This window comes from Dermacentor andersoni, chromosome 1 (assembly GCF_023375885.2).
Source record: "Dermacentor andersoni chromosome 1, qqDerAnde1_hic_scaffold, whole genome shotgun sequence".
NCBI lineage: Eukaryota > Metazoa > Arthropoda > Arachnida > Ixodida > Ixodidae > Dermacentor > Dermacentor andersoni.
In genome coordinates, this window is record NC_092814.1 from 312,082,647 (window position 1) to 312,110,123 (window position 27,477).

General features: G+C 43.7%; 1 protein-coding gene across 5 annotated transcripts in view; it reads right to left on the minus strand.

Moving 5' to 3' along the window:
* LOC126548399 (FK506-binding protein 15-like) overlaps nt 1-27,477 on the minus strand; it is a 112,275-nt gene that overhangs the window by 57,054 nt on the left and 27,744 nt on the right. For 4 of the 5 annotated variants that reach the window (XM_055063381.1, XM_055063383.2, XM_055063385.1 and 1 more), the window contains exons 9-15: nt 25,822-25,974; nt 21,329-21,429; nt 15,629-15,851; nt 14,025-14,214; nt 11,301-11,368; nt 2,369-2,578; nt 1,129-1,224 (exon numbers count right to left, since the gene is read on the minus strand). In XM_055063381.1, coding sequence (XP_054919356.1) covers nt 1,129-1,224; nt 2,369-2,578; nt 11,301-11,368; nt 14,025-14,214; nt 15,629-15,851; nt 21,329-21,429; nt 25,822-25,974 — 1,041 coding nt within the window. The remainder of the gene's footprint in view (nt 1-1,128; nt 1,225-2,368; nt 2,579-11,300; nt 11,369-14,024; nt 14,215-15,628; nt 15,852-21,328; nt 21,430-25,821; nt 25,975-27,477) is intronic. The other variant, XM_055063382.2, reaches the window with a different exon arrangement.

A 27,477-nucleotide genomic window follows, 5' to 3' on the forward strand; every position in this document is an offset into this window, starting at 1 on the left:
TCAATTACAAGATGGACTATATCATATTTTAAATGAACCAACCACTTGGCAAGTTCCAAGAATTCCTCCTGTGCCACAGTGGCCTATCTATGAGAAAATATGAAATATGTGATGCCACACTGATATGCCAGCACTGAGGTTTCAGTGCGAAATTGAGGAAAAAGTGGAACTTTACCCTTAATTTTTTCTCCGAGTAATCAAGCTCTTACCATGATATTATTGGAAGTAGAGCTTTGAAGTACTTTTTAAAATTGACATTTATCTTTATTTTCTTTGATATGTACGATATCTTTAGAAGATATCTAGGCTTCCAAGGAGTGCAGCAAGTCTATAATGCCATGTTACTGCACCCTGAAAGATTTTGAAATCTTGAATTAAAAAAAAAAGAATTCATATGTCAAGAAACAACTTCAAACTTCCCTAACTTTGGATAAAGTAGAGGTATAAACATGAAAGAATGCTTATTGCGCTCCTCGAGTGTTCAAGAATATATTCACATACAGTATCTTTAAGCTTATTGTAAAACATTTTTTTCCATTCATCCCGAATATTTGGAACAGAAAAAACATCTAAAAATATTTTCTTTGTTATGTAGAGAAAAACTAGCAGCACATTTGCAAATAACACATATAATTACTTATCTATAAATTTCATTCCTCTAGTAGCAATAGCAATACAAATTTTGCTCAAGGCCCAGGTCACCCCTTACGTGAGCATAAAACAAAATATGATACTGGAGCTTTGGATTAAAATTTTCGGAAGCAAATTAAACCCTTCCATTCCACATTATTATTCTGAATTCTGACCGACAATGGCCACACTATCTTGAAAGACCCCAGATGCCAACATGTTTTACCTTCTCAGAAAGAATAATTTGCTTATGCTTGTGCTGTCCCATGGGTTGTGTGCTGCCATCTACCAAAAGCATGACTAAGTAGTAAGACAAAACTAGGCTTGCCCATGGCATTGCTAGAAAATGCAAAGTGCCGGTGATGAGCTGAGCTCGTCCTTGGCTGCTTTTACCAGAAAAGCGTGGACTAACCGAACTTGTCCAAGGCACGGCAAGAGGCTAACAAAGTGTGAGACTGTCCGTAGTGGGTACACTGAAAGCATGAGTGCAAGCCTTGCCTGGACCATCCTCTGGATGTTGTAAAGCAGTACATCGCTGTCCATGTTGGAGCCCAGTAGTGGAGCTGAAGGCAGCTGGGACTTCGCCGCATCCAGCTGCACAGCATGATTTGGTTGAAAGAAGAAAAAGACCCAATTATAGCAGGACAAGTTGAAAATGCTTGCCAAGAAAACTATAAAGTTAGTCTTTCTAATAGAAAAGTTGAAAGGGCAATTTGGTTAGTTCACTACAGCCCTATGCTACCTTGACCACAAATACTGTAGTATGCAGCATTACAAAAGAGCAATGGATGTCTGAACAACTTCATGAACATTTTAAAGGGCCCCTCACTATGCTCTACTGGAAATGCTGCCGGGAGGGAAGCTTCACTGCCAACTCATTATAAAATATAAGGATGCCAAATAACACACTAGAGAAGAGAACGGGACAGGGCGCCAACATACTGCCAACATAGAAATCACTCGCTCTCATTGTCTGGCCTAGTGTCTGCAAGCGACATTCCTTTCCTGCGTTCTCCCATAACAGGGTCAAGGAATGGCATCACATTTACGACATGAGCCACACCTTTTTTTTTAATCTATTCCTTTTTTTTTGCTACGTGGTATATCACCGAATGAATTACTGCCACACTGAATGATTTACTGAAGTCATGTGTCTTGATCAATAATGTCAGAGGCATTCAGTGTGACGTAGATGTGCCTTCGCTATGACTTTCTCGGTAGGAAAGTGGGGCTCTCAAAAGCAGGAACACAGGACTTGACACTTGAATTTTCAGCCATTTCTGTACTGCGCAATGGTGCACCTTGCAGACACATTTGTCAGTACATAACCTACACCCCATGCTTGTATGTATGATGCTAGATTCAGAAAGGATGGCACCAATCCCACTTAAAAAAAAAAAAAAGCAGTCGCGCTCTAATCTAACCTAAAAACTAATTGCATTCACTCTTCCTTTCATGGACTTTCAAAGTGCCATAGCAATTTCCACATAATCCCATATTTGAATACAAAGCAAGCAGTGTGCAATGGCACACTTGGTTGTGGGCCGGCATACTATGGTATTTTCAAGATTTATTTTTTTTGCCAGCTAACTTACATGTTGGGATCATCCAAGTGTTTGATAGGTGGAATGACTAAGAAGTTAAATTTGCATTTCAACACAGGTCACATGCATAATTTCAAGCAGTATATGATGCTTTCTTTTTCTAGCTATGAGAGAAAATGTGCCCTTGTAGTCACCTTTCTGAGGATCTCATCCACCTTGTCGGCTAGCTTGGAAATGTTCAGTCGGACTTCCGTATTCTGTGAGCGTGTCTCTGACAGTAGCAAGGGCAGCTGCATGTCAGCTGCTACACTTGCGGCTGAAGGCATGGCAGCAGAGTAGGTGTGTGCTCCTGGTGGCAGTAGGAGGCCCTGCTGCTGATATGGGTAGGCAGCCAGTGCACTCTGCTGGTAGGATATGGAAGCAAGAAGAGAAGGGTGGGGGAGTAAGCGCACACCTCACCTTCAAAATGCAAGGCTGTACACTGCATGCAATGAGGCAAGGTAAGGGAACACCAGGGCCCAATAAGAGCTGCAGCTACATAAAGTCCAAAGTGAAACCGGTATTGTTAGTTTTCAAGCATAGAAAGTCGCAAGGTTAACCTGGTACTGCTTTAGGTGCAGATTTTGAATTTCCGTTCAAAGAACTTAATTGGTTTCGAAGAAAATTATTTGCATTAGGATTATTGGCAATAGTAAGAATTTCCAATTCTTTTGGCCTCGGGAGAATGTACCCTCCTTCAGGTCATGCCAAGGTGCTCATTATATTCTTGCCTCCAAGATACACAAAGTAAAAACGAATAGAGATGAAATGGCTCCTCAATAAATATTTGTGTAACCACTGGACTGGCTAAGAATAATGTCTATTACATGGGAAATCAAAACAATGAAGTGAACATATCCTTAGCAGTGTTGCAGTGGTGATGAAAAGGCGGCAGGGATAGCACTTGCATTGGGAACTTCAATTAATGAAATAACTCTATAGAGTCCCAGCAACTTCGTTAAATGTTTTACTGTATACTACTATGTGGTTTCCTGAAAGCTATATTTTAACTGAGCGGAACTGTGGTACTTTTTCCAAGCATGAGACAAGCATTTTCTCACACAACCTAGCCCAGCATATCCGTGAAACAGTGTCACCAGCCAATAAACATGCTGAATACTGGTTGGTTGACGTAACTCACCTATTAAATATTACTTTTGCTTTTGTGAAACCTCTTTCTTTATCAAGACTGCTGTTGCAAGTAATGCAGACCAAGGAAGACAAGGAGATGAGAAGAGAAGACACACTAATCACTAAATGCAATTTCGCATTAGCACCTGTGTTATAAGGTTTTTTGTATATTTTTACTGATGTACTGTACTTTTTGTCATGACAGTTTACCATGCGCACATATTTCTCTGTATAAACCAATCCAGGCTGGCACTTGCAAACAAATATGCAGCCTTAGAACAGAGAGATGAAGATGACATAGGGCAATGAATGAAACTGTAGCTAGGCTGGCTTCAGATGCAGCAACTGAAGTGGGAGGTAAGGCACCAAGGCAACCAGTAGGTAAGCTCTCCCAAGTAACAAAGGACTTAACACAGAAACGACAAAGAATAAAAGTGTCCAACTCATGAGATCAGATAGAATTTGCAGAACTGTCAAAACTAATCAACAAGAAGAAAATAAGGGATATTCAAAATAATAACGTGAGAACGATTGAGGAAGCAGTAAAAAATGGACACAGCCTGAAATCAGTGAGAAGGAAACTTGGCATCAGACAAAACAAGATGTATGCTCTGAAAGATAAGCAGGGTAATATCAGCAATCTTGAAGATACAGTAAAAGTAGCAGAAGAATTCTATACTGACCTATATAGTACCCAAAGCAGCCACGATACCTCAATTTGAAGTAGTAATGAACAGGTTACAGAGGCTCCTTCTATAACTAACGATGAAGTTAGAAGGGCCTTGCAAGACATGAAACGGGGAAAAGAGGCAGAAGATGGACTACCAGTCGATTTAATCAAATATGGAGGAGAAATAATGCTTGAAATCTAGCCGCCCTTTGTACAAACTGTCTATCGACTTCAAGGGTCCCAGAGAACTGGAAGAATGCCAACATTATACTAATCCACAAAAAGGGAGACATTAAAGAATTGAAAAATTATAGGCCAGTTGGCTTACTTCCAGTATTATATAAAATATCACCAAGATAATCTCCAAGAGAATAAGGGCACCACTGGACTTTAGTCAACCAAGGTAACAGGTAGGCTTCAGGAAGGGATACTCTACAATGGATCACATCCATGTCATCAATCAGGTAATCGAGAAATCCACAGAGTACAATCAGCCTATCTATACGGCTTTCATAGATTACGAAAAGGCATTTGATTCAGTCAAGATACCAGCAGTCAGGCATTATAAGGCATTATACAATCAAAATTACAGGGCGCTTATGTAAATATCTTGGAAAGTATCTAGAGTGATTCCACAGCTACCTTAATCCTACACAAGTAGGAATACGTATACCTATAAAGAAAGGGGTCAGACAAGCAGACACAATCTCTCCAATGCTATTCACTGCGTGCTTGGAAGACATATTCAAGCTATTAAACTGGGAAGGCTAAGTAGTAAGGATCGACAGCGAATATCTCAGCAACCCTCGGTTTGCAGATGACGTTCTGTTCAGCAATACTGCAGACAAGTTACAACAAATGATTGAGGACCTCATCAGAGAGAGTGTAAAACTGGGGTTGAAGATTAATATGCAGAAGACAAAGATAATGATCAAAACCCAGGCAAGGGGACAAGAGTTCAGGATCACCAATCAGCTTCTAGAGTCTGAAGGAGAACGTTTACCTAGGTCAACTACTCACAAGGAACCCTAATCATGAGAAGGAAATTTGCAGAAGAATAAAAATGGGTTGGAGCACATTCAGCAGGCATTGTCAGATTCTGACTGGAAGCTTACCATTATCATTAAAAAGAAAGGTGTATAATCAATGCATTCTACCGGTGCTGACATATGGGGCAATAACTTGAAGACCGCCAAAGAAGCTCGAAAACAAGTTAAGGACCGCGCAAAGAGCAATGGAACGAAGAATGTTAGGCGTAATGTTATAATACACGAAGAGGGCGGTGTGGATCAGAGAGCAAAGAGGGATAGCCGATATTCTAATTGACATTAAGAGAAAGAAATGGAGCTGGGCAGGTCAGGTAATGTGCAGGTTAGATAACCGGTGGACCATTAGGGTTACAGAATGGGTGCCAAGAGAAGGGAAGCGCAGTCGAGGATGGCAGAAGACTAGGTGGGGTGATGAAATTAAGACATTCACAGGTGCTAGCTGGAATCGGTTGGCATAGGACAGGGGTAATTGGAGATAGCAAGGAGAGGCCTTCGTCCTGCAGTGGACATAAAATAGGCTGATGATGACGATGTTGATGAAACATTCAATTACCCCCCTACTGTAATGCTCACTGGGTACATATAGGCTAAAAAAAGAAGAAAAGTGGTAGCCAGGGCAAGTTGAAGCAACGTTGTTGAGTCAATGCAGTGCAGACATGTTATGAGAAGACAGGCAGAGCACTGTGTGTGTGCCCCTCTTCTCGTATCTTTGTTTTCTCCATGCTACGTTGCTTGAACAATGCAATACGAACCTGCCAAAACATCCACGCTGACATGTCAGTTATAAACTTAATACTACTATGCCTTCGTTTGAGCAAGCTTGACCCTAGAATCACCACAGTAAAATGAAAGCATCCCTATATACAGTCGAACCCTTATATAATGAACATGGACATAATGAAGTACTACATCTACAGTGTTTCCTGCTGATATCAGTGTGCACATATACAGTCGAACCCACTTATAACAATATTCAAGTGCCATGAAAATTCCCTCGTTATAGCCGATAATTGCTACAACTGGGTTGCATGAAAAAATCAAAATAGGGGGATGGCAGAGCTGATGTGAGAAAACTAACGGCAGGGAGGCCAGAGCCCCTCCCCACCACCATCCTCCATCCGGCTGCTAATTGTGTTCACGCACTTAAGTGCTTCCTGGGTGCTCCGATCACTTATAACAAGCTACGGCTGTTGGCGTTAAAGAATGGTGTTGCCATAACAACTGCAAAGAGGGGTCACGGACGCCAAGCGATATGCGAGCTCCACCGAGGCATCGCTTTGGTGGTTCCAAGAGGGGCCTCTTAAAAAATGCGAGAAGGTTGCCGCAGCAGCCTCTCAGCTTGAGAAATCCAGAAGAAACGCTGTGAGAAAACTAACGGCAGGGAGGCCAGAGCCCCTCCCCACCACCATCCTCCATCCGGCTGCTAATTGTGTTCACGCACTTAAGTGCTTCCTGGGTGCTCCGATCACTTATAACAAGCTACGGCTGTTGGCGTTAAAGAATGGTGTTGCCATAACAACTGCAAAGAGGGGTCACGGACGCCAAGCGATATGCGAGCTCCACCGAGGCATCGCTTTGGTGGTTCCAAGAGGGGCCTCTTAAAAAATGCGAGAAGGTTGCCGCAGCAGCCTCTCAGCTTGAGAAATCCAGAAGAAACGCTGAGGCGAGATCACCACAAGCATCTCACCACGTTTGTCACTGGCTTGCACAAGAAAACCCCATGTCTGTCAGCCTTGCATGCTTTATGCGCAGCTTGCAGACATCCTCTTCCAAGGCATCCAGGTGCTCCACATAATGCAGCGGAAGGTTCCTAGTGATAACAGCGCAGTTGGCGTGATCCATTTGTGTTTTGGAGGGTGGTGCAGCGCAGAGCTATGGGTGCAGCCTATTCATGTTTCGAGGGGTGGAAGGATGACGGGAGAGAGGCACGTCAAGAAGGTTGGAAAATGAGCATGCAGCTGTTGGGGCAGCGGGCCATCGTGAAGTGGCTCAATTTCCTCATTTTCTTCTTTTTCTTTTCAAGGATTTCGCATTTCACTACCTTTCGGCATAGACACCCAGCAGCCAGACTTCATTGTTATAACCGATAATGCGGAATCTGGGCATTGTAGTAAGCTGGTTATTTCACCATGGAAAACATACAAAAGTTGACGGTGCAGCAGCTTCTCATTGTTATAACCGATAATTGTTACGGGGATGTCGCGAGTATATAAAAACTATATTTACAATATATATACAGGATGAGTCAGAATAGCTAAGATGGCTGACCACCAACAACACACAGCAGCCAGCGTCTCCGATCTTCTCCCTCTCTCTTCTCTCATCCTTCCGTAACAGGACCCCCGGGTGGCGAAGCGCCGTCTCGGCGCATGGCAGGCGAAGAATTGCGCGCGAAGTATGGCTTCAGCAGCGAAATGTGCACGACATCGATAGGCGTCTTACTTGAAGATGCATCAAAGTGTAGTGGCGAAATCGCGTAATTGACATCGTTAACTTGGCGTAGGACTTCATAAGGCCCTGTCTAGCGAGAGAGAAGCTTCTGGGAGAGGCCGATCTGACGACATGGTGACCAAAGCAGCACCCAAGCACCTGGGGTGAACTGAACATCGCAATGGCACCGGTCGTAACACTCTTTTTGCAGATGCTGCGAGGCTAATAAGTGAGATCAGGCGACTTGACGCGCCATGTGAGTGCGTTCGATGACTTCACGAGTGTACTCAGTGGCGACGCGGGGCAAAGAAGGTAGGATGGTGTCAAAGGGCAAAGCGGGGTCATGACCATACAAAACATAAAAGGGTGAATATCCTGCGGTGTCATGTCGGGACGAGTTATACGTGAACGTCACGTAAGCCAGCGTGGCGTCCCAACTGTGGTAATCGTTGGAGACTTACATCGACAGCATCTCTGTGATGATTCATTTGAGACGTTCCGTAAGACCGTTCGTTTGTGGGTGGTAGGGAGTGGACAGCTTGTGCTCAGCGGCACAAGAGTGGAGGAGGTCGTCCACAACTTGAGACAAGAACGAGCGGCCGCTGTCTAAGTAACTGTCGAGGTGCACCGTGCTGGAGAATGACACCGTGAAGGAGAAAATCAGCGATGTCAGTTGCGCAACTAGTCGGCAATGCCTTTGTTATCGCATAGCGTGTCGCGTAATCAGTAGCGACAGCGATCCACTTGTTCCCTCTAGTCGTCAGAAAAGGGCCAAGCAGGTCAAGGCCTACATGAAAGAACGGCCCTATGAGAATGGCGCATTTTCCACCACTTCTGACAGGTGCCAGGGGAGGTTTCTTCCGGCGCTGACACAATTTGCAAGTTGCAACATAACGACGCACAGAGCGGTAGAGACCCGGTCAGAAGAACCGGCGTCATACGCAGTCATATGCATGCAAAACTCCAAGGTGTCCCGCCGTCGGTGCATCGTGAAGTTGTTCGAGAACGACGGGTCGCAGATGACGAGGAAGGAAAAGCAGCAACTCAGGGCCATCAGGGTTGATATTCCAGTGGTAGAGGATGCTGTCATACAGCACGAACATGCAGCACGTGCCGTCGGTGCTGCCAGATTGCACTCCGGCGATGATGGACCGTAAGGATGCGTCGCGTTGTTCAGCGTGCATGTCCGTCATGTCAGTCAAAGCCATCACGCAGGTCACTGGATCATGTGCAACAGGATCGGGAGGATCCACGGGGTGACGCGAGAGGCAGTCAGCGTCCTTGTGGAGGAGTCCAGTCTTGTAATGGACATTAAACGAAAATTCCTGGAGCCGCAAAGCCCAGCGACCAAAACGTACAGTCGGGTCCCGTAGGGAAGACAGCCAGCAGAGTGCGTGGTGGTCTGTGACGACCGAAAACGTGCGGCCGTACAAATATGGCCGCAACTTGGCAACAGCCCAAGCTAAAGCCAAGCACTCCCGCTAGGTGATGGAGTAATTTCTCTCGGCAGGTGACAGCAGGCGGCTGGCGTGAGCTATCATGCACTCGGTACCATTCTGGTGTTGGGCGAGAACAGCGCCGATGCCATAGCCGCTTGCGTCAGTGTGGACTTCGGTTGGTGCAGACGGATCAAAGTGGGCAAGTATGGGAGGGGTGGTCAGAAACCAGATGAGAGCGGCGAATGCATGAGCCTGCTCCGGGCCCCATGAGAATGGCGCATTCTTCTTTAGAAGATCTGTCAAAGGCCGAGCAACGTCGGCGAAGTTTTTGACCAAACAGCGAAAGTAAGATCACAGGCCACCGAAGCAGCGCTCATCAGAGGCAGAACGTGGCACAGGGAAACTGCGTGCGGCGCGAAGTTTTTCCGGATCTGGTTGGACACCGGATGCGTCAACGAGGTGTCCCAACACGGTGATCTGACGGCGCCCGAATTGACCCTTCGTTTGAATTTTGAATTTGAATTAAATGCACAATTATCCACAAACGTCCCTTTTCCGCCACTTCTGACCATACAAGCAGTGTTAGAAGTTACTTGCCAGGCTGATTAGCAACACGGTGCTAAATGTACAACAGGAGATTTCGCGTGCACCTATTTATAGTTACTGTCCATTCAGCAAGTAGTGTTACATTGTTACTGCTTTTGGTAGGAAAAACAATACGCTTGAATAAGCAACATGCAAAAAATCCTGTGAGTTGGCTGACCCACCACTGCAAGGCTTTGTACAAACCAAAAACTGCCATCCACAGACGTCATTATCTCAAGTGCGGAGTTTTCAGGGGTCATATGGAAACCTTGAGTATGCAAAGGTGCTGGTTAGCATCACGCAATGGGATGCGCACTTTCTACATTTTACAGTGGAGCCGTCTATAGAGTAGTTTTGAGCTTATTTCTGTTTGTCAGTCAGTGTGCCTTGGCTGCAATGAGCAGCGTTGAGTTACCACAGAGAGAGTTAGTTGCAGCTCAAGCTTGAGCAGCATGATGTGTGTGATGGGGAGAGGCGTGATGTAACGTGCACTTATAAAAATGGCTGCACAGGAGGCATTTGCATAGTTTCCAGAATGGCACTACCAAGAAAGCTAGTCCAGAGGAAAGCCAAATGCAGCAGACAGCCACGATAGAGGCATGGCAAATCTGTCAAGCAGAAGATTGAATTTAAGTGCACCAGCCATGACCAGTAATGCAAAAAACTGAACTGAAAGAATGAGAAAGCAGTGAATATGGAACAAAGTCGACTCGCCATGGCAAGTATGGCTCCAAATGAAGTAGCAGCACACGGTTATGTCAATGCTGGGTAGAAAAGGTGGGTACATGAACAAATGGCAGCAGGTATGTCTCCAGTAGAAGCAGTGGGGCAGTGGTGTGTGGAAATTACATGTGAGAGAGAAGAATGGAGACTCAAGGCAATGACCATGGCTAGTGTAGACAGGCCAATTCAGGATGCTAGTCAACGGGCATCAGTGAATGTTTCTGTAGATTCTTTCAGCTCAACATATTTGGTTGCGTGTATAATGTGTGCGACAGACTATGCTTTAAGAATAACATGCACCCTTGCTTCTCCCCCGCCTATGTGTCTCTGCTGCATATGAAGTGTAACTGCTAAATTTTTGCAAAGATCTGAGGAATTCCTTCTTTCTAAACTATTACGGAAACTAGATTTTGTCACCATCATAATTATGCCACACTTGTTTAAAAGAATGGCATGCCCCCTCTGTTCCACCATGACAATGTCTCTGATTGGCCCTTTGAAATGGGCAGTGACCATTCAGCACTCAAACCAGTGGGATGTAAACTCCTCTTATGGAAGCCCGGTGGCAATTCCCCCCCCCCCCACCCCTTTTTCGTTTTATTGTTATGGAGACTCAGATCTGTGCATGAGAGGTTTTGGTTGTAAAAAAGCTTTGCAGGGTAGCCAACTTCCAGACTTTTGGAAATCATCAATAATTCGAATTATTTGCTTGAATTAGGGGAAACACAGGAAATGCGGGAGATGGAAATTCAAGACAATCAGCAACATGAGAACAAGGTGAGAGCAGGAGCCAACGTTTCGACCGGTGGACTTGTCTTTTTCAAGGCCTTAAAGAAGACAAGTCCAATTGTCAAACTGTTGGCTCCTGCTCTCACCTTGTTCTCGTGTTGCTCACTGCTTAAATTAGGCAGTTTTGAAATGCACCAAAATCCAGCAGTACAATCAAACATTTTACGATTCGTTTGAATTAACAAACATTACAAATAATCTTAAAACTCAAATTCGTGCCATTCTGCTGAACTGCACCACTAGACAAATTTGTGCAATACTCTCAACTCACTGCAAGCTGGCTCTGCGCTTGGTACAGGGCCATGTGTGGGGTTGCAGGCATGGTGGGGGCTGCTGGCCCTGAAAGCAGGTCCGTATGCACCAAGAGTGCTCCTTATTAGGCGCACACAAAGCCAGTACTATATAGACAATAACGAATGCTGATAACAGCAGCTTATCCATGTATGCATGTATGCAGAAAGATAGTATGAAACTCCCACACTGCTCGTAAAGATAAAGTCAGCCTCAGCTAGTCTGCAGTGTTGTGTACATCAGCTAGCACTTGCAAGGTTATTTTCAGAACGAAATTAAATTTTGGGGTTTTACATGCCGAAACAATGATCCGATTATGAGGCACGCCATAGCGGGGACTCCAGATTAATTTCAACCCCTCGGAGTTCTTTAACATGCACGTAAGCTTAAACAAATGAGTGCTTTTGCATTTTGCCCCAATTGAAATGTAGCCACCACGGCCGGGATCAAACCGATGACCTCGAGCTCAGCAGCCAAATGCCGTAGCCAGTGGGCTATCACAGCAGGTTATTTTCAGAACACTGTGCTGCTAGCTGGCGAGACCACATATAAGTACAGAAACACCAGTAAGCTACTGAATCTATAGCTGCAGAACACTGAATGAAGGTGAAAATTTGAAACTGTCACATGTGAGGCAGGGTGCAGCAACGCAGACTGCTTTGAAAATTTCGCACTAAAGTGGTGGAGCACTTATAATTACTAGTACTCCTGCATACTTATAATGTAGGCACTGTGAGATAAATTAGCAAAATGGGTTGAGTAGCTTGCCATCATTTGAATGTTTGATCTTTTCTCACTATTAGCTGCTATTGAAAAAGAAAAAAAAAAAACCCTGTCTGAGGCATGTACCATATTTAACAGCTTGGTTGGAAAAATGTATGCATAATTGACAAGATTGACAACCCCATCAATTATACATACTGCTTCTAGTTGCATCTATTCACATAAGATCAAGAAGAGTTCTCCGTAGGCTTGTGTGAATATATCAATCGTTTGGTTTGAAGCAAAACTGAAGTGAATAGTAATTAGTGTATACCAACTTCCAAGTAAATAGTTCAAGTATTTGTGAGATTTGCATGACACCTTAAGAGCCAGATTAACAAATCTAAGAAAGTTGGTTCTTTACTTGTTAAAAAAGAAACTGCTTTACCTCAGGAGTCGGTTAACTTTTAAAGCGCCATTATTATATTCTCATACAAAAATACAAGTTCAACATTACTTACGACTCCACCTGTAGAGACAATTTGTTTACAGGCTCTTGTTCACTATTGTGATTTAGTTACATTAAAGAGGCCCTGAAATACTTTTCTAACTAATAGAATGGCCTCACTATTAAAGGATGTTGTTTCATGAATTTCACGGTGCAAACATTTTTCGCATCCATTAAGTTTAAGTGGCATTACCACACAGACGTGCGGATTTCTGCTTCTTTTCATCTCCACTAGTGTGCTGGAAGCTACAAAGGGGAGACACCAACGGGCCAAAGTCCAGCCTAAAAGTTGACCATCTTGGTGGTGAAAGGGTTCATAGCGGCACCCCATGGCGGCTGCAGTACACTATGCTATGCAGCATGCTGCTGCTATCTCTGAGGCCACACGCTACAGGTGCAGCTATGCACAACTGTCTTGTGTAGACCGACAGTGCAAAGAGGAAATGATTCTTCTGGCTTTTGAGATTGCAGAGATATATGTTTCATTAAGTAAAAATTATCAATTATGTATGACTGAGAATGTTTTTGTGATAACAAAACCAGCCAATAGCTATTGGTGGGTCCAGCTGCTTCCAATAACGCTGCATGATGACATTGTGAAAGCAAAAGCAAGTGATTTTTTGCTGTTTTCGACACGCGATTGTTACCTCCGTGCTGTATGCAGTGCAATAATATTTGGCTTATGTGTTCACAGTAGCCTCTTGTACAGATTGGCAACGTTTTCTTACTATGTTGAAAAAGTGCTTCAGGGCCACTTAAAAATTTTGTGGTGGTTGAGGCCACGGGAGCATTTCGTGTTGGCCTGTCATGCGTCGTCACGATGCTGTGAAGTGTGACCTTGACTATGTGATGTTGGAAGTTTATATGCTGCTTTGCGCAAATTTAGCTTGTTGCTTTCCATCTACATGTGAACTTAACCCGTTCCGTTCTGCAAGCATGTGCACACATTTTTAGCAGAAAAATTGGGGAGCAGGTTACATGCAAATTTGGACTTCAGGTGTGGCTTCACGGCAGTGTGAATATTGCCCCAAGGTGTGCCGTAAAACCACTTTCAGGGCAAAGTTCTCTGCCATCAGCATCGCCAAAGAGGTGGGAAACAGGGCAGCTGGTTGAATATATGACATGGACGATTCATGTTTCCACAAATGCGGACTGTTTTTACGAAGATTCAGGCATTAAAAGCAGTTATTTTCACAGGTTATACACGTGGAGTTCTTTCTTTCTGACGTGTTGTAATTGGGGGCGTTGCATATACGGGCAATATGTTTATTCGTTGGTGTCAAACACTTTGAAAAATTCGAATGCTAAAATTCACGCCGAAGTGAATATCGAACAACATAGTTAATAAAATAATAAAAAATATCAAATATTCACACAAGCCTAGTTCTCCCCAATTCCCTAAGCTTTGTCACAACAGTGGCATGCGAAAAAAAGCAAGAGCACAAAATTTAGCTCTCTTGAAATCAAAAAAGAAAGACAGATAAATGTACTGACCTGAGGCATAAGAGTTGACCATGGGCTGGAGTGTAGGTGGAACTGGAGTTGGATGCGAAACTGCATCTCCTAAGGAGTGCTGCGAGAAGGTACGTGGCTTCACCACTGGCTTGGGGGAGCCTTCTCTAGCAGTGGGTTGTGGCAAAGGCACCGCTGCTGGAACCTGGTGAGCCACTCGTGACCGATCATCCTGAAAGTTACAGGTCATGGTGAAGGCCACTTCAGTGACAGCTTAAAGGGGGCCCTGAATCACCCCAATTACGTTGACTTATGCAAACTTCTTTGTCTAATACTTTTATTGTGTTGACATTCATCCTTATTTGTTGTCACTGCTCTTGCCATAATACCGTCTGCAAGTCGGAGTGATTAAGGAGAGCACGCCTCTTGCAGGGGGCACCGACATTTGTCAAGCCTTACCCCCAGGCTTTTAGTTCATTCCCCGAACATCACCCTGATGTCAATGTTGAATAAATAGATTCAGATTCTATTAGGCTGGGCAAACAAACATATTCTACGTGTAGGAGATACAGCTGCAAGCATTCCATCCAAGTTTTGTAGCTATTTGTTAGTTGTGGTGTGTGGAGCTTACAAAGAGCCCATAAGGGCTGCTCCTCCTTGTCATTCTTTAAGCTTCCAGCCGGCTGCCAGCGAATGTTAGCTAGCAGCAGCCCATACAGCTAACACTGGGCGATAGTTTTTGACCAAAAATTACTTTCATGCATAAGCCTGTGCATGTGCAGACCTAGCCAGATCTCTAAAAGATATTGAGTAAAGGGGGAAGTGACATTTGTTAGCATGGCTGACCCGTTCTATCATCGCCTCCTTGTCACTTTTGGGGAGTTTTGTCAAATGTCCATTTTGAAAAATTATCATAAGCATTCCACAAAAAGAAGGAAAGGTGAGACGTAACCGGCCGAACACTTATCAGCACCACATCCCAGCTAAGGAGAACATGAGTCAAGGGGAATGGAGATTGTAAATACTGTGCTCCTAATTTCTCCTTCACAATAGATTAAAAAAAAAATTCCTTTGGGATTACATTCTTTAAAAGGCAGCGCACTCAAATCGAATGAACGTCTCGGGTCTCAGACTTAAAATATGCTTTAGGGCTCCTTTAGAATAGGCATCCCTGGCATACACACTCCTCTCCATCTGAAGTAGAATAATCTGAAAGTAAGGGTGCCACTGCATGGCTTTTGGTAGAATGGAGCTTGTCTCTCGAAGCAACTAGGAGTGATGCAGCACAATGCATCATCACTGGAATTGGGCGAGTTAAGCGAATGGCCGAACTTGTTCTGCTTTCCAAATCAAAGTCCTGCCAGTTTCTTTACTTTAGTACAGCCTGTGCCTAAGCACAGAGGTAAATGCACTGAAGCACCTTTCGTTTACACCTTGAACATGTGATCAGAGTGCAACTGCATTGAGTACCTCGGCCATTTACAGAGTTTCATTCTCTTTGCTTCTGCACTCTTGACATTCTGGTCTGAATGTTGAAGAGTGCCACTAAAGAGGAATATAGAGCTTAACTTGATATTCCTCTTTAGTGTGTCTTTAACTTCGAAGCTTGGAGCACTAGCCTGCTACTTAAAGACTACGTTGGTCACCTCCCCTTCGGAGTCACTGCTGGGCTGAGCCGGGACAGCTCCAGGCATAGGTAGCATTTGGGCCCCCATCCTGGCTATGCGTGAAAGGAGCCGTGCCTTGTCACTCTCGCCACCACTGACTACTGCTGTTGCTGGAGCCACGGCTGGATTGGTGGCTAGCTGCTGTGGTGGCCAGTCTGGGGGAGCAGAAGGTGCTCGCGAACGGGCTGGTTCATCCACACTGCTGCTTCCAAGAAAAGAAAGGAAAATCATTATTTAAATAAAATTCTTCGGTTTTTGTGCCCATATCATGATCCGATTATGAGGCACGCTACAGAGGGAATAAATTTGCAGCCTTAGAACAGAGAGATGATGATGACATAGAGGTAATGAATGAAACTGTAACGAGGCTGGCTTCAGAGGCAGCAATTGAAGTGGGAGGCAACGCACCAAGACAAACAGTAGGCAAGCTCTCTCAAACAACAAAGGACCTAATAAAGAAACGACAAAGAATGAAAGTGTCAAACTCAAGAGATAAGATAGAATTCGCGGAACTGTCAAAACTGATCAACAAGGCGAAAATAAGTGATATTCTAAATTATAACGGGACAAAGACTGAAGAAGCCGTAAAAAATGAACGCAGCCTGAAATCAGTGAGAAACTTGGCATAGAACAAACCAAGATGTATGCACTGAAAGATAAGCCGGGTAATATCAGCAATCTCGAAGATATAGTAAAAGAAGCGGAAGAATTCTATACTGACCTGTACAGTACCCAGAGAAATCATGAGTACTCCATTCAAAACAATAATGAACAGCATACAGAAACTCCTATAACTAGAGATGAGGTTAGAAGGGCCTTGCAAGGTATGAAACGAGGAAAAGCGGCAGGAGAGGATGGAATAACAGTCGATTTAATCAAAGATGGAGGAGACAATGCTAGAAAAAACTGGCGGCTCTCTATACGAAGTGTCGATCGACTGCAAGGGTCCCAGAAAACTGGAAGAATGCAAACATTATACTAATCCACAAAAAGGGATACGCTCAAGAACTGAAGAATTATAGGCCCATTAGCTTACTCCCAGTATTATATTAAATATTTACCAAAATAACCTCCAATAAAATAAGGGCCACACTGGACTTAAGTCAACCAAGGGAACAGGTGGGCTTCAGGAAGGCATTCTCTGCAATGGATCACATTCATGTCATTAAACAGGTTATCGAGAAATCCGCAGAGTACAATAAGCCTCTCTATATGGCTTTCATAGATTACGAAAAAGCATTTGATTCAGTAGAGATACCAGCAATCATAGAGGCATTGCGTAATCAAGGAGTACAGACCGCTTACGTAAATACCTTGGAATATATCTACAGAGATTCCACAGCCACCTAAATTCTACACAAGAAAAGTAGGAAGATACCTATAAAGAAAGGAGTCAGACAAGGAGACACAATCTCTCCAATGCTATTTACTGCGTGCTTGAAAGAAATATTCAAGCTATAAAACTGGGAAGGTTTAGGAGTAAGGATCGAGGGCGAATACCTCAGCAACCTTCGGTTTGCCGATGACATTGTTCTATTCAGCAACACTGCAGACGAGTTATAAAAAATTATTGAGGACCTTAACAGAGAGAGTGTAAGAGTGAGGCTGAAGATTAATATGCAGAAGACAAAGATAATGATGAATAACCGGGCAAGGGAACAAGAATTCAGGATCGCCAGTCAGCCTCTAGAGTCTGTGAAGGAGTACATTTACCTAGGTCAGCTAATCAACAGAAGAATAAAAATGGGTTAGATTGCATACGGCAGACATCGTGAGCTCCTGACTGGGAGCTTACTGTTATTATTGAAAAGGAAAGTACTATACAATCAGTGCATTTTACCAGCGCTGACATATAGGGCAGAGACTTGGAGACTGACAAAGAAGCTTGAGAACAAGTTAAGGACCGCGCAAAGAGCGATGGAACGAAGAATGCTTGGCATAACTTTAAGAGACAGAAAGGGAGTGGTTTAGATCAGAGAGTAAACGGGTATAAACAACATTCTAAATGACATGAAGAGAAAAAAATGGCACTGGGCAGGTCATGTAATGCATAGAGTAGATAACCGTTGGACCATTATAGGGTTACAGAATGGGTACCAAGAGAAGGGAAGCGCAGTAGAGGACGACAGAAGACTAGGTGGTGCAACGAAATTAGGAAATTTGCAGGTGCTAGTTGGAATTGGTTGGCGCAGAACAGGGGTAATTGGAGGTCGCGGGGAGATGCCTTCGTCCTGCAATGGACATAAAATAGGCTGATGATGATGATGATGACAGTGGGGAAACTGAATTAATTTTGACTACCTGGGGCTCTTTAGTGCGCACCTAAATCTAGGCACATGAGCATTCTTTAATTTCGCCCCCATCAAAATGCAGCCACCACAGCCATAGGCCTTCATTGTCCTTAATTTCAGAGCAATCTATAGCTTTAGAAGTGCAGAAGACACTGCAAACACGCACAATTGATACTAATTACAATGGTTCAGCTTGTCGGGGTGACCAAATTGAAATGTGCGAAGCGTCTCAAGGCACTGGCTGGCTTGGGATAAATTCATAAGGGCGTTTTACATCACTTGTCGATCCATGCATCCGTGGTGTAATGGTTTCAATATCGGGCTTCTGTGCTAGAGGTCCTGTGTTTGAATCCTCCTGTCGTACAATTTTAATAATGGTCCTTTATTTATTACGCAGTACTTTGTTGAAAATAATGAGTTTACAAAGTCACAACGCCGTTTGAAGCCAGAAGGCAAATCCAAGTACAGTGGAACCCCGATTATACGACTTTCTCAGGACAGCGAGAAAGCATCCTAAAATCCAAACATAAATTATGCCTATAAAAATACTACTTATTTCATGCGATGGATTTACGAGAAACTTCAATGTAAACTACTAACATATCTGCAGGGCTTGGAAACACAAATTACCAAAAAAGTAAATGCAATAAGAATTAATGCTGCAGTACAGGTACCAATCATGCTTTATTCAAATGAAACTTTACGGCATTCCACTGCCCACTGCCGCGATTCCCGCCAGCCGGCGCGAACTTTAAAAACGTCGGCAAGTTTCTTTTGGACCTTGTTTGATCCGTGAACCAAGAGCTTTGGCTCGAGTTGGGCAACTTCCAAAAGGAGGTCCTCTGCGGTGTTGCATGAACAGATGAAGTTCCGGATGCCGTCTATGTGCCGTAGCACCTTGGCGAACGTGGTAGGCACAGGCATGGCATCTGTGGCGTCGTCAATGCCTTCGTCTGATGTCGCAGCGGTGTTGGCAAACTTTCGAACAACGAGCACGGGCAGCGTCTCGGAACCGTCCTCGTTAGCACAGAATAGTGGCGTCACACGCTATTTACTACGCTTGCCACCATGACAGCTGTCACCCTTAAACGCAAGGGTTTGCTCAGGCTGCATATGGCAAAAAATACCACTCTCATCCACGCTGAAAACGTCGCTGGGCTTGTATGCAGCAATCATCACCGGTAGCGACTCCATCCACTCGTTCACAGTCGAAATGTCCACGGAAGTGCTTTCTCCGCAGCAGTGGCTGTACACAATCGTGTTTCATTTTTTAATGTGGTCCAGCCACCCCGTTCGATGACTGGAAGTCATCGATGCCCAGACACAATGCCACAAGGTCCGCGTTTTCTTTTAGAATGGCGCCGTCAATGTTGATCGCAGAGCTCCGTGCTTGATGCAGCCACTTGACGAGAACATTTTCTAATTTCTCATGCTGTCCTTCTTTTGCCGCTTTCCGCTTGAGCCCGAACTTGTTGGCATTCTGCAATATCACCGCTTTGTTTGCCAGGATCGTCTTTAGCGAAGATTCGGGTATCTTAAGGTCCCGGGCAATGCTGGCTTTCATGGCTCCATGCTGCTTTTCCGCTTCCTCGATAATATTTAGCTTATCGCCGAGTGACAGAACTGTCCGCTTTCGGGACATCGTGCATCGCGTTGCTCCACACAACTAAAAAATTCACTGAACTGTGGTCGCTAGGGTTATGACGAACATGTGCGATAAACATAGGCCTCCCCGCGCTACCTTGTCAGCTACCTGCTGCATGAAAACTGGAAGGAGAGAAACGCTTCCCCAACGTGACTCCACTGAGAAGAGAGGGAGAAAGTGATTGTGGAGAAGAAACGGCGGTATTTCAGCACAGTGGGCGTGGCAGGCGGCTGCTGGTGGGGGGAGAGAAACCCTTCCCCAACACGACGAGAGGCGATGCCACCGAGAAGAGAGGGAGAACCCCGTGGCACTTTTCTTTCGTCAGTCGTTCCGTCCCGCGCTTCGCGAGGGTCGTCGTATAACGCGGGTCAGGTGTAAAATTGCGTCGGATAACTGAGGTGTTTAATGCATCGCATCTATGGGGACTTCACCGGGACTGCGCTAATCCGTCGTAAAACCCGGGTCGTCACAAAACCGGGGGACGTATAACCGGAGTTCCACTGTACTTTCCATAATTCCCAAGCTGGCTGAACTGCCCTCATTGCAGCTCCCGTAGACACTAGCACCAGAGTTCCTTCTAGTAATTATTGTACGAAACTATGTCTTATCCTTTATGTTTTAACGGCGAAGCTACTAAGGAGACTGACCATTCTTGTGTTACAGCATGTGGTGGCACGCTTGGTATCAATCAAAGAATATACAGCAGCACAGCCTGCATGAGAGCCCCGAATTAGCCTTTAACCATTATCAAGAGTTAAAAGTTACCTTGTGTAAACATCAATGAAATACACAAGAGCTTCTTTGTACATTTATCTTAGCCAATAATTTATAATTTATTTCTCATGTCCCATTTAACCGGCTCCACCTTGGAAATCAGCTAGGAGGCACCCAAATCGACAAACAGTTTGTGGGTATTGTGTGGAGCTTTTGGTTAAGACTAATTTTAGTTTGGGCAGCATGCCAAGCACCTTAGCATTCGTGTTCTCGCACGATCAATGTACCGTCTGCGTCTCAACATTGTTGTCTTTAGTGTCCATGGGCATGCCAGGGATCCTGCTTGCTGCTAATCTAGGGGGCCTCAGCCCATCATCGCTGGCCCTCTCAGGGGAGCTGCGAAGATGGCGTTGAGACCTTTACCCCCAATTCCCCCGACGAACACTGTTCTACATTTGAAGGATGCGAGAACTCCCTTGTACAGCATTGCTGTCCTTGACATACGAGTTGCTAGGATTAACATAAATCTACTAAGTTTTGTTTTTTCAGGAGCAAAGATTTTGAGAGAGGAGCATCTCCTGCATTTTTTACTTGTTCCCGACTGTGCCAGTAGGTGTTGCTACATCATTGTAAAAAGAAAGCACTTGGAAGCCCAGCATTGGCTGCTGCTGGCTGTGATGAGTAGGGTTTAATTCAATGGCACACTGAGCACAGGGCCTGAGCACTGAGCCTGAGCCTAAACTGCAGGTTTGGTTCTTCCAGCACAATCCTCTGTGCTATTGTGCATTACCCTGATAGCACACAATATGATACTGTGCTTAACTGTGAAATTTTAACATAAATCCTTCGTTGCATTTTGTGCAGAGATGCTTACAAACAATACTTTAAGCACTACAAATGCTCAGGGCGTTTACAGGCTTCTTTTTTTTCTAGTGGCAATAGCAGAGAAACTTAATTCAAGCCAAATTCTCAGTTTAATGAAGTTTTCAACTGAAAAACAATTGTGCAAAGAGAAACAACACAACAAACCCGTGTGAATGACTCCTAGATTCTTTTCTCTCAGCGTCCTCAGCTGGAACAGAAACTGGGGTGGATGATCGTGGCGTGCTGTCCTTTGTAGCAGACTTTGACTACATTTAAAGAAAAATAATGTGAAAAGCAGAATAAGCAAACAACGGCATTTTTCAAAAATGAAAGTATCTCTCACAGCAGACCATACAAGCTGGAGAAATAAGAGCAATCAACTTCAGTTAAGGTAAGTTGTTCCATGAGTGGAAGTGTCTGCATTTAGTCCTAGTTAAAGAGTCACAACAGAGGAATATCAAGCTGTAGCAGTAAACAATGCTGCAGCAATAGCAACATGACCACTCTTAATGTTACAGTAGGCTTGGCAAGCAGCCAGAAGAGAGAATGAAATAGTAATGGTGATGCTGTCTTCAAATTCTCAAACCAGCTTGCCGTGATTACAGGGACTTTGAGAACTCTTAAAACTTGGGTAAATGTTTTTAGTAAAAAAATGGACCACCTTGCATCCTAATGGGACCAGAACCTTAACTAAGACAGCTCTGACATTTCCTATACCAAAATGGTCCAAATAGAACAACATTTCAGATCATCCTAACAGCAGCTGTGAAAAGCGTCAGAAGAGGGGTGGAGGTGAAGAGGGTGACGATTCTCCCGAGTATGCAGTTATTACTCCAAAGAGATTTCGGCCAGACAACGCAATAGTCGGGAAGCAAGGAGTCAACCCCACCACCCCCACAGTCCCCTCCCGTTTCAACTGCCAAGCACTTTTACGCCTTTGATGTTATAACCCCACGATTCAACACACAATTTCCATTGTCCCTCTGACAAGGCAAAAATTATGGGGTTTTACGTGCCAAAACCAAGACATGATTATGAGGCATGCTGTAGTGGGGGACTCCAGAATAATTTTGACCACTTGAGGTTCTTTAATGTGCACCCTATGCAGGGTACATGGGCGTTTTTGCATTTTGCCCCCATCAAAATGCGGCTGTCACAGCCGCAGCACCAAAGCCACTATGCCACTACGGCGGGTCCCTGACAAGGCAGTTGCTAGAACTTTTGCAAGAGCATTAAAGAACAGCTGAGAATGTAAATGTTTATACAAAAGGCCTACTATGGCAGAATGCCACTGCCCTGGGGACTACAAAATGTACTTCATTACTGTACAATTTAAATGAAGGAAGATCAACAGCAGGGAAGCAACGGCTTAGTGGCAGAGCATTTGCATGCATGAAATACTGGAGCATAATTTCTTGGGCTAGTTGGTGTTAGCTGTGCAACAAGATTTCTAGTGGTGGTGGTGCCATACCTCCACAAGGTGAGCCACAACCTTAAGAAAGTGGTGAACAGGTATTTTTTCCGCAACAACAATAACTACAACAACAACAAAAAGAAAGAAAGAAAGAAAGAAAAAAGAAAGAAAGAAAACCACACAGCTTATGTCTGCCCCCTAAATTATGGGATGCGCTGTGCTAAGGTGTACAGTGAAGCACATCAATCACTACATGCAGTGTTCTACAGGAGTGGTACATCAGACTCTGCTAAGCTGCACAAGAACCTATGTCTGGCAAACTGGTCACAGCGTGAATTACTGAATGAAGGAATGTGTAAACAGTTTGAAGAAAGATTTGAGTGCGCATCTTTCTGAGCACTACAGATCTTGCCCCTGTGAACCCCATTTTTCTGATGCGAGAATCATGGGCAGCAGTAAAGATGAAACTGCGCAGGAACTAGTAGAAGCATATTAAATTCAAATCAACGGTCAAGCCTGTCTTAGTCAAACCTGAGTTTCCTTACACAATGTGGAAATGAGATTGCCAAGTTCTTGTCATTGATGACTCTTATGCTTGCTCTTCATTGCCCCTTGTTATCGCGCCTTTGTGCATTATATAGCTTTATATAGCATTATATAGCAAGCTTTGATTCTGAATAACCAGTTGTAAGTGTAGTGCATGTCTTAGTTTCTGCTCTTGCCTTTTGCAGGCTTTTTCTTTTCTTTCCTGAATTTTTGAGATTCTTGGTTTGGTGCTGTCAGATCAGTTGAGTTATTCATTATGGATTGGAAATGCTGGCCACGTGTACAGTATGTCACTGGCTTCTACACAATGTTAAACTATATGAATGAATGAGGATAGGTGAAGTGAAACATTTAGGCTATTTACCAGTTCACAACCAAATGCAAATAAGTAACTTTCAATTGAAAAGAAGGCCCACAAAAAATATATATAACATTCCTCACAGCCTCAATATAGACCATAGAAAACGGTCTTCTAGTGTTCACAGGAATTTCACAAACACTTTGCAGATAGTCACATTGATCAACAGAAGAAAGACAGAAAAAAAAATTGAGTTTTCACATGTTCAGAAATTAACTGGTTCTTCTAATGGGTAGAGTTGTCCCACAACCTGGTATATGGCTGCTTCCGAGGGTCCTCATCTTGAAAGGAAGCATTATAAAGAATCTCCAGCACTGGTCTCTATGCAGCCCTTTTGCTATCACAGAACGTCTTTATAATAAGCATCCACCATGACCGTAGGAGGTAGACTATAGCTGCCAATGGAAACATACTGGTGAAACAGGTACAAGCATGTTCCAGGCCTGGTGCTTGGCCATTGCCGGAGCTCAACATTAGGAATGGGGCTATCCTCAACATGAGGGCATTTCCACCTAATAGACACATGGATGCTGCATAAGAAATAGCTAGCATGGGAGCAGTGCTCATGGTCCCAACAAATGGGACCATGAAAGTTCATTATGGCAGTCACTTAATTACAGAAATCATGCTTCCTGTCATCTTAAAAAAGAGCAGGGTAAGCATACAGAACTATTATGCATTTCACAGATTACATGTGTTGCCTCTATGAAATGACCTGCATAACAGTTCCTTAAATTCCTAACCAGTGATCCCTGTTATGAACCAGAGGAGTAACTCTAAAGGGGCCCTGAACCACCCCTTGGGCTTGGTGAAATAACATGGTCAGTGGGTAGTATACGCTGCTGTGAACACCTCAGCCAAGGTTTGTTGTCGTATGCGGTGCGTGTAGCTTGCAAGCGGATCACCGAAGTCACCTTTCTCTCAAACACACTTTTCAAAAGAAGGCCCTGGCCTCACTTTCTTCTGAATGCTTTATTTCGTCATCGGATGCTTCATTTCATCATTCCCTTAGACTTCTGCTATTGGCCGATAGCTGACATAAAGCTGCGGTCGGCTACATGGTGTAGATACCACGGTCGCCACGGGGTGTTGTCACGAGTCCACTAGGTAAGCACACTACGGCTCGCTGAGGGCAACCTTGTTTGGTTTATATTTAGCATGTCGTAGGCACCAAAGGTGGAAATCTTGGTGTCTACATTAATAAAATTAAATTTGAACTGTGCGCCACGGTGACATTTAGAAGGTGGAGTGTTGTGGGCATGCCCCACTGCGCTGTAGCCTTCACAGTTCAAGGCATTGAAGGAACTGGAGCACAGAGGAGGCCGTGTTTGAGTGTCAATAACTCCGCTTCTGTTTAATGCATTGAAGTACTTTTTGCAGCAAAGTATTTCTCAAATAGCCTATTTTCACTTCGGATGCCTTTCTCCACTTCGATAATAAGTGGTTCAGGGCCCCTTTAATGTTACGTTGAGAATGACGATGATGATCATTAATGGCATCCCCTTTGAATCGAGGTGGCAACAAATCACCTAGCCTGTGTGAGCTACTTACGTGCTACTCTATCATAATTTAGCCTTCTCTGCTTTATCTCGTAAAATTACCTAGATCTGTGGTGATTCCGTCCCTATCTCTTTTCCGCTTATTTCCCACCAATGTTCCTATTATCTCTAGCCGATCTCCATCTCTGACCAGTTAACATTCCTAGCATCCTAAAATTGCTAGATTCTTGATTCACGCTACCAGCATAGTAATATGAATTACACACAAAGTGAAGATGCACATACCACACAGCATTTGTGGACGTTTTTCTATGCAAAAGGGCTCTTTAATACCTAAAGAGTACCAAAACACATGTGCCGTGATGTAAGAGGCCTTGATGCTCAGGTACAAATTTTATAAACTGAAGTTCGGCCCTTTTCTCTGCTGATAAGCAACCACTTTCATCCAAAGTAGTGTGGAGACGGCTTTGATGGGCTAATCTAGGAGTTTGTATTGAACAACTGTTCCTCTTTAGTGCCTCCAACAGGAAGAGATACATTTAAGAAAAGTCCTCCATTCTGACTTGAACGCATGGACTAAAAGAAAGCGAGGCTGCCAATTCGAAGTGGATCATTTGCACCTATTTTACTTAGTGCTGTTGATAACGGTCTGTTGGCGTGGTGCAGTAAAATACGTTAAATGCAACAAAGCAGATTAAGGCAAATGGAGGGGACAGGTACCACTGCCACTTGTACTTGAGTCACTTTTCATTAAATTGCCAGTGGCCTCGCGAGTCTTTCCAATGTACAGTAATGCAACATTCTCCATGCACTGTTGACCAAAGCAAAATGGCAAACAAACCTTGATAATGGAGCCAACAGAGACATCGAACACCAGAACAGCGTTTGGTGGTACAGTGGTCCCCAAGCCTTTGGAGCCATAACCATGCGACGGAGGCAGCACAAGAAACCGGCGAGAATTCTTCCTGCATCCGACAAGGCCCTCCTCCAAACCCTACAGTGGCACAAAAAAAGAAAATAAAGATAACTTTTTTGGCAAAAGTAGGTCAAATTATGCTGATGAATTTACCACTAACAACAAGACAAAATATATTTTGTTCAAGCAAATGATAAATAAAAATTGAGAGACAATATGGGAATAGTACTGTTATAATTACATAAATGTTTTACTAGCATTTCCAGTTGCAATAGGTCAGTTATACTTCTACAAATTTTACAATCTGAATAAAGAAACTGGAGCTTAGCTTTTTTTCTCAATACACTGTGCTCTTTGGAGTAATGACTTTTTTTAACTGCATCAAACTTAACGTTTATTTGCTTGATAATACATTGCCTTGCATATTTTCTACATATAATGCTATAATCACATGTTCAAACTGCATACATGAATAGCAACAGAACAATAGCAAGATTTGCATAGTCTGGCCCATTTGCATGAAGTTCAGCCTGTATTAGGACTAAAATTCAAAAAGAATTCCCCCTTTCCTATGTCAAAATTACGAGTAATGATACTGCTTATGCAGAGAAAAAAATGTAATGAAGAAATTGTCAGCAGCAGAAATTCCAGTAGCTTTTCTCATCCTGGAAAAAGCAGGCTAGCAGAAAAAAAGCAAAAGAGAAAGAAGTCTTAGTACAGCAATATAAACTTGAAAAGCTTTAAAAAATGTTCCTAAAATGGAAAGTTTACAGCGAACCAAGCTTAAGTGCGAAAATTAGAATTACCTAGAATAAGCAAGATAAAAAAAATCTTGGCTCCTCTGCAAAGGAAAACTCGGCAATAACCTTTAAGTGCCCTCATGCCACATAGAGCCTGCATTATTGAACTACTTGCACATTCACTTGCCATGTACAAGCCCTTTCTCTACCATGGACATAGACAGTTACACCACGACATAACGAATTACTGCATATAATGAAGTCAATATAAAATTTTTCCCGCTGACGTTTTCCCGCTGATAATTTCATGTTCCACACTGTACGCACTCTGCCTTGCTTGTTGATGCATCGTTTTTACATCAGCCAGCTGCTCCGCAGTCTGCACTGTTCATCGTGGAAGCTTAAATTAGTGTGGCTCCATTTAGGGGGACACCAAAGCACAAAACAAGTTGAAGCTGTGTTAGTAAATAACCCTTTTACAATACCAAAATAGCCACTGTTACTATGAGAGGAGGCTTCAAAGCCAGAAAAGACACAAAAACAAAGTACGGGTGGCGACACTACCTTTAAGTTTCAGACACAACTTGCCACGACGTCATGGATTTTTACGGTGTCTGCTCGGGCCTAGTCAATTTGTTGCCGGTAAAGGACTATATTGTATTCTAAAAGAGCTAAATACTGAACTTAGCAAGTTTCATGAACATTTACTGAGGCACAATGGCCCAAATGCAAGATTATTCTTTGGAATGTGTGACGACACACTGTCATATCAGTGCTCAGGTCTAATGGTTTTGTCATGAAATTTTAAAGAATCTAACTTTGATCTTTACTTTCTTTTCTG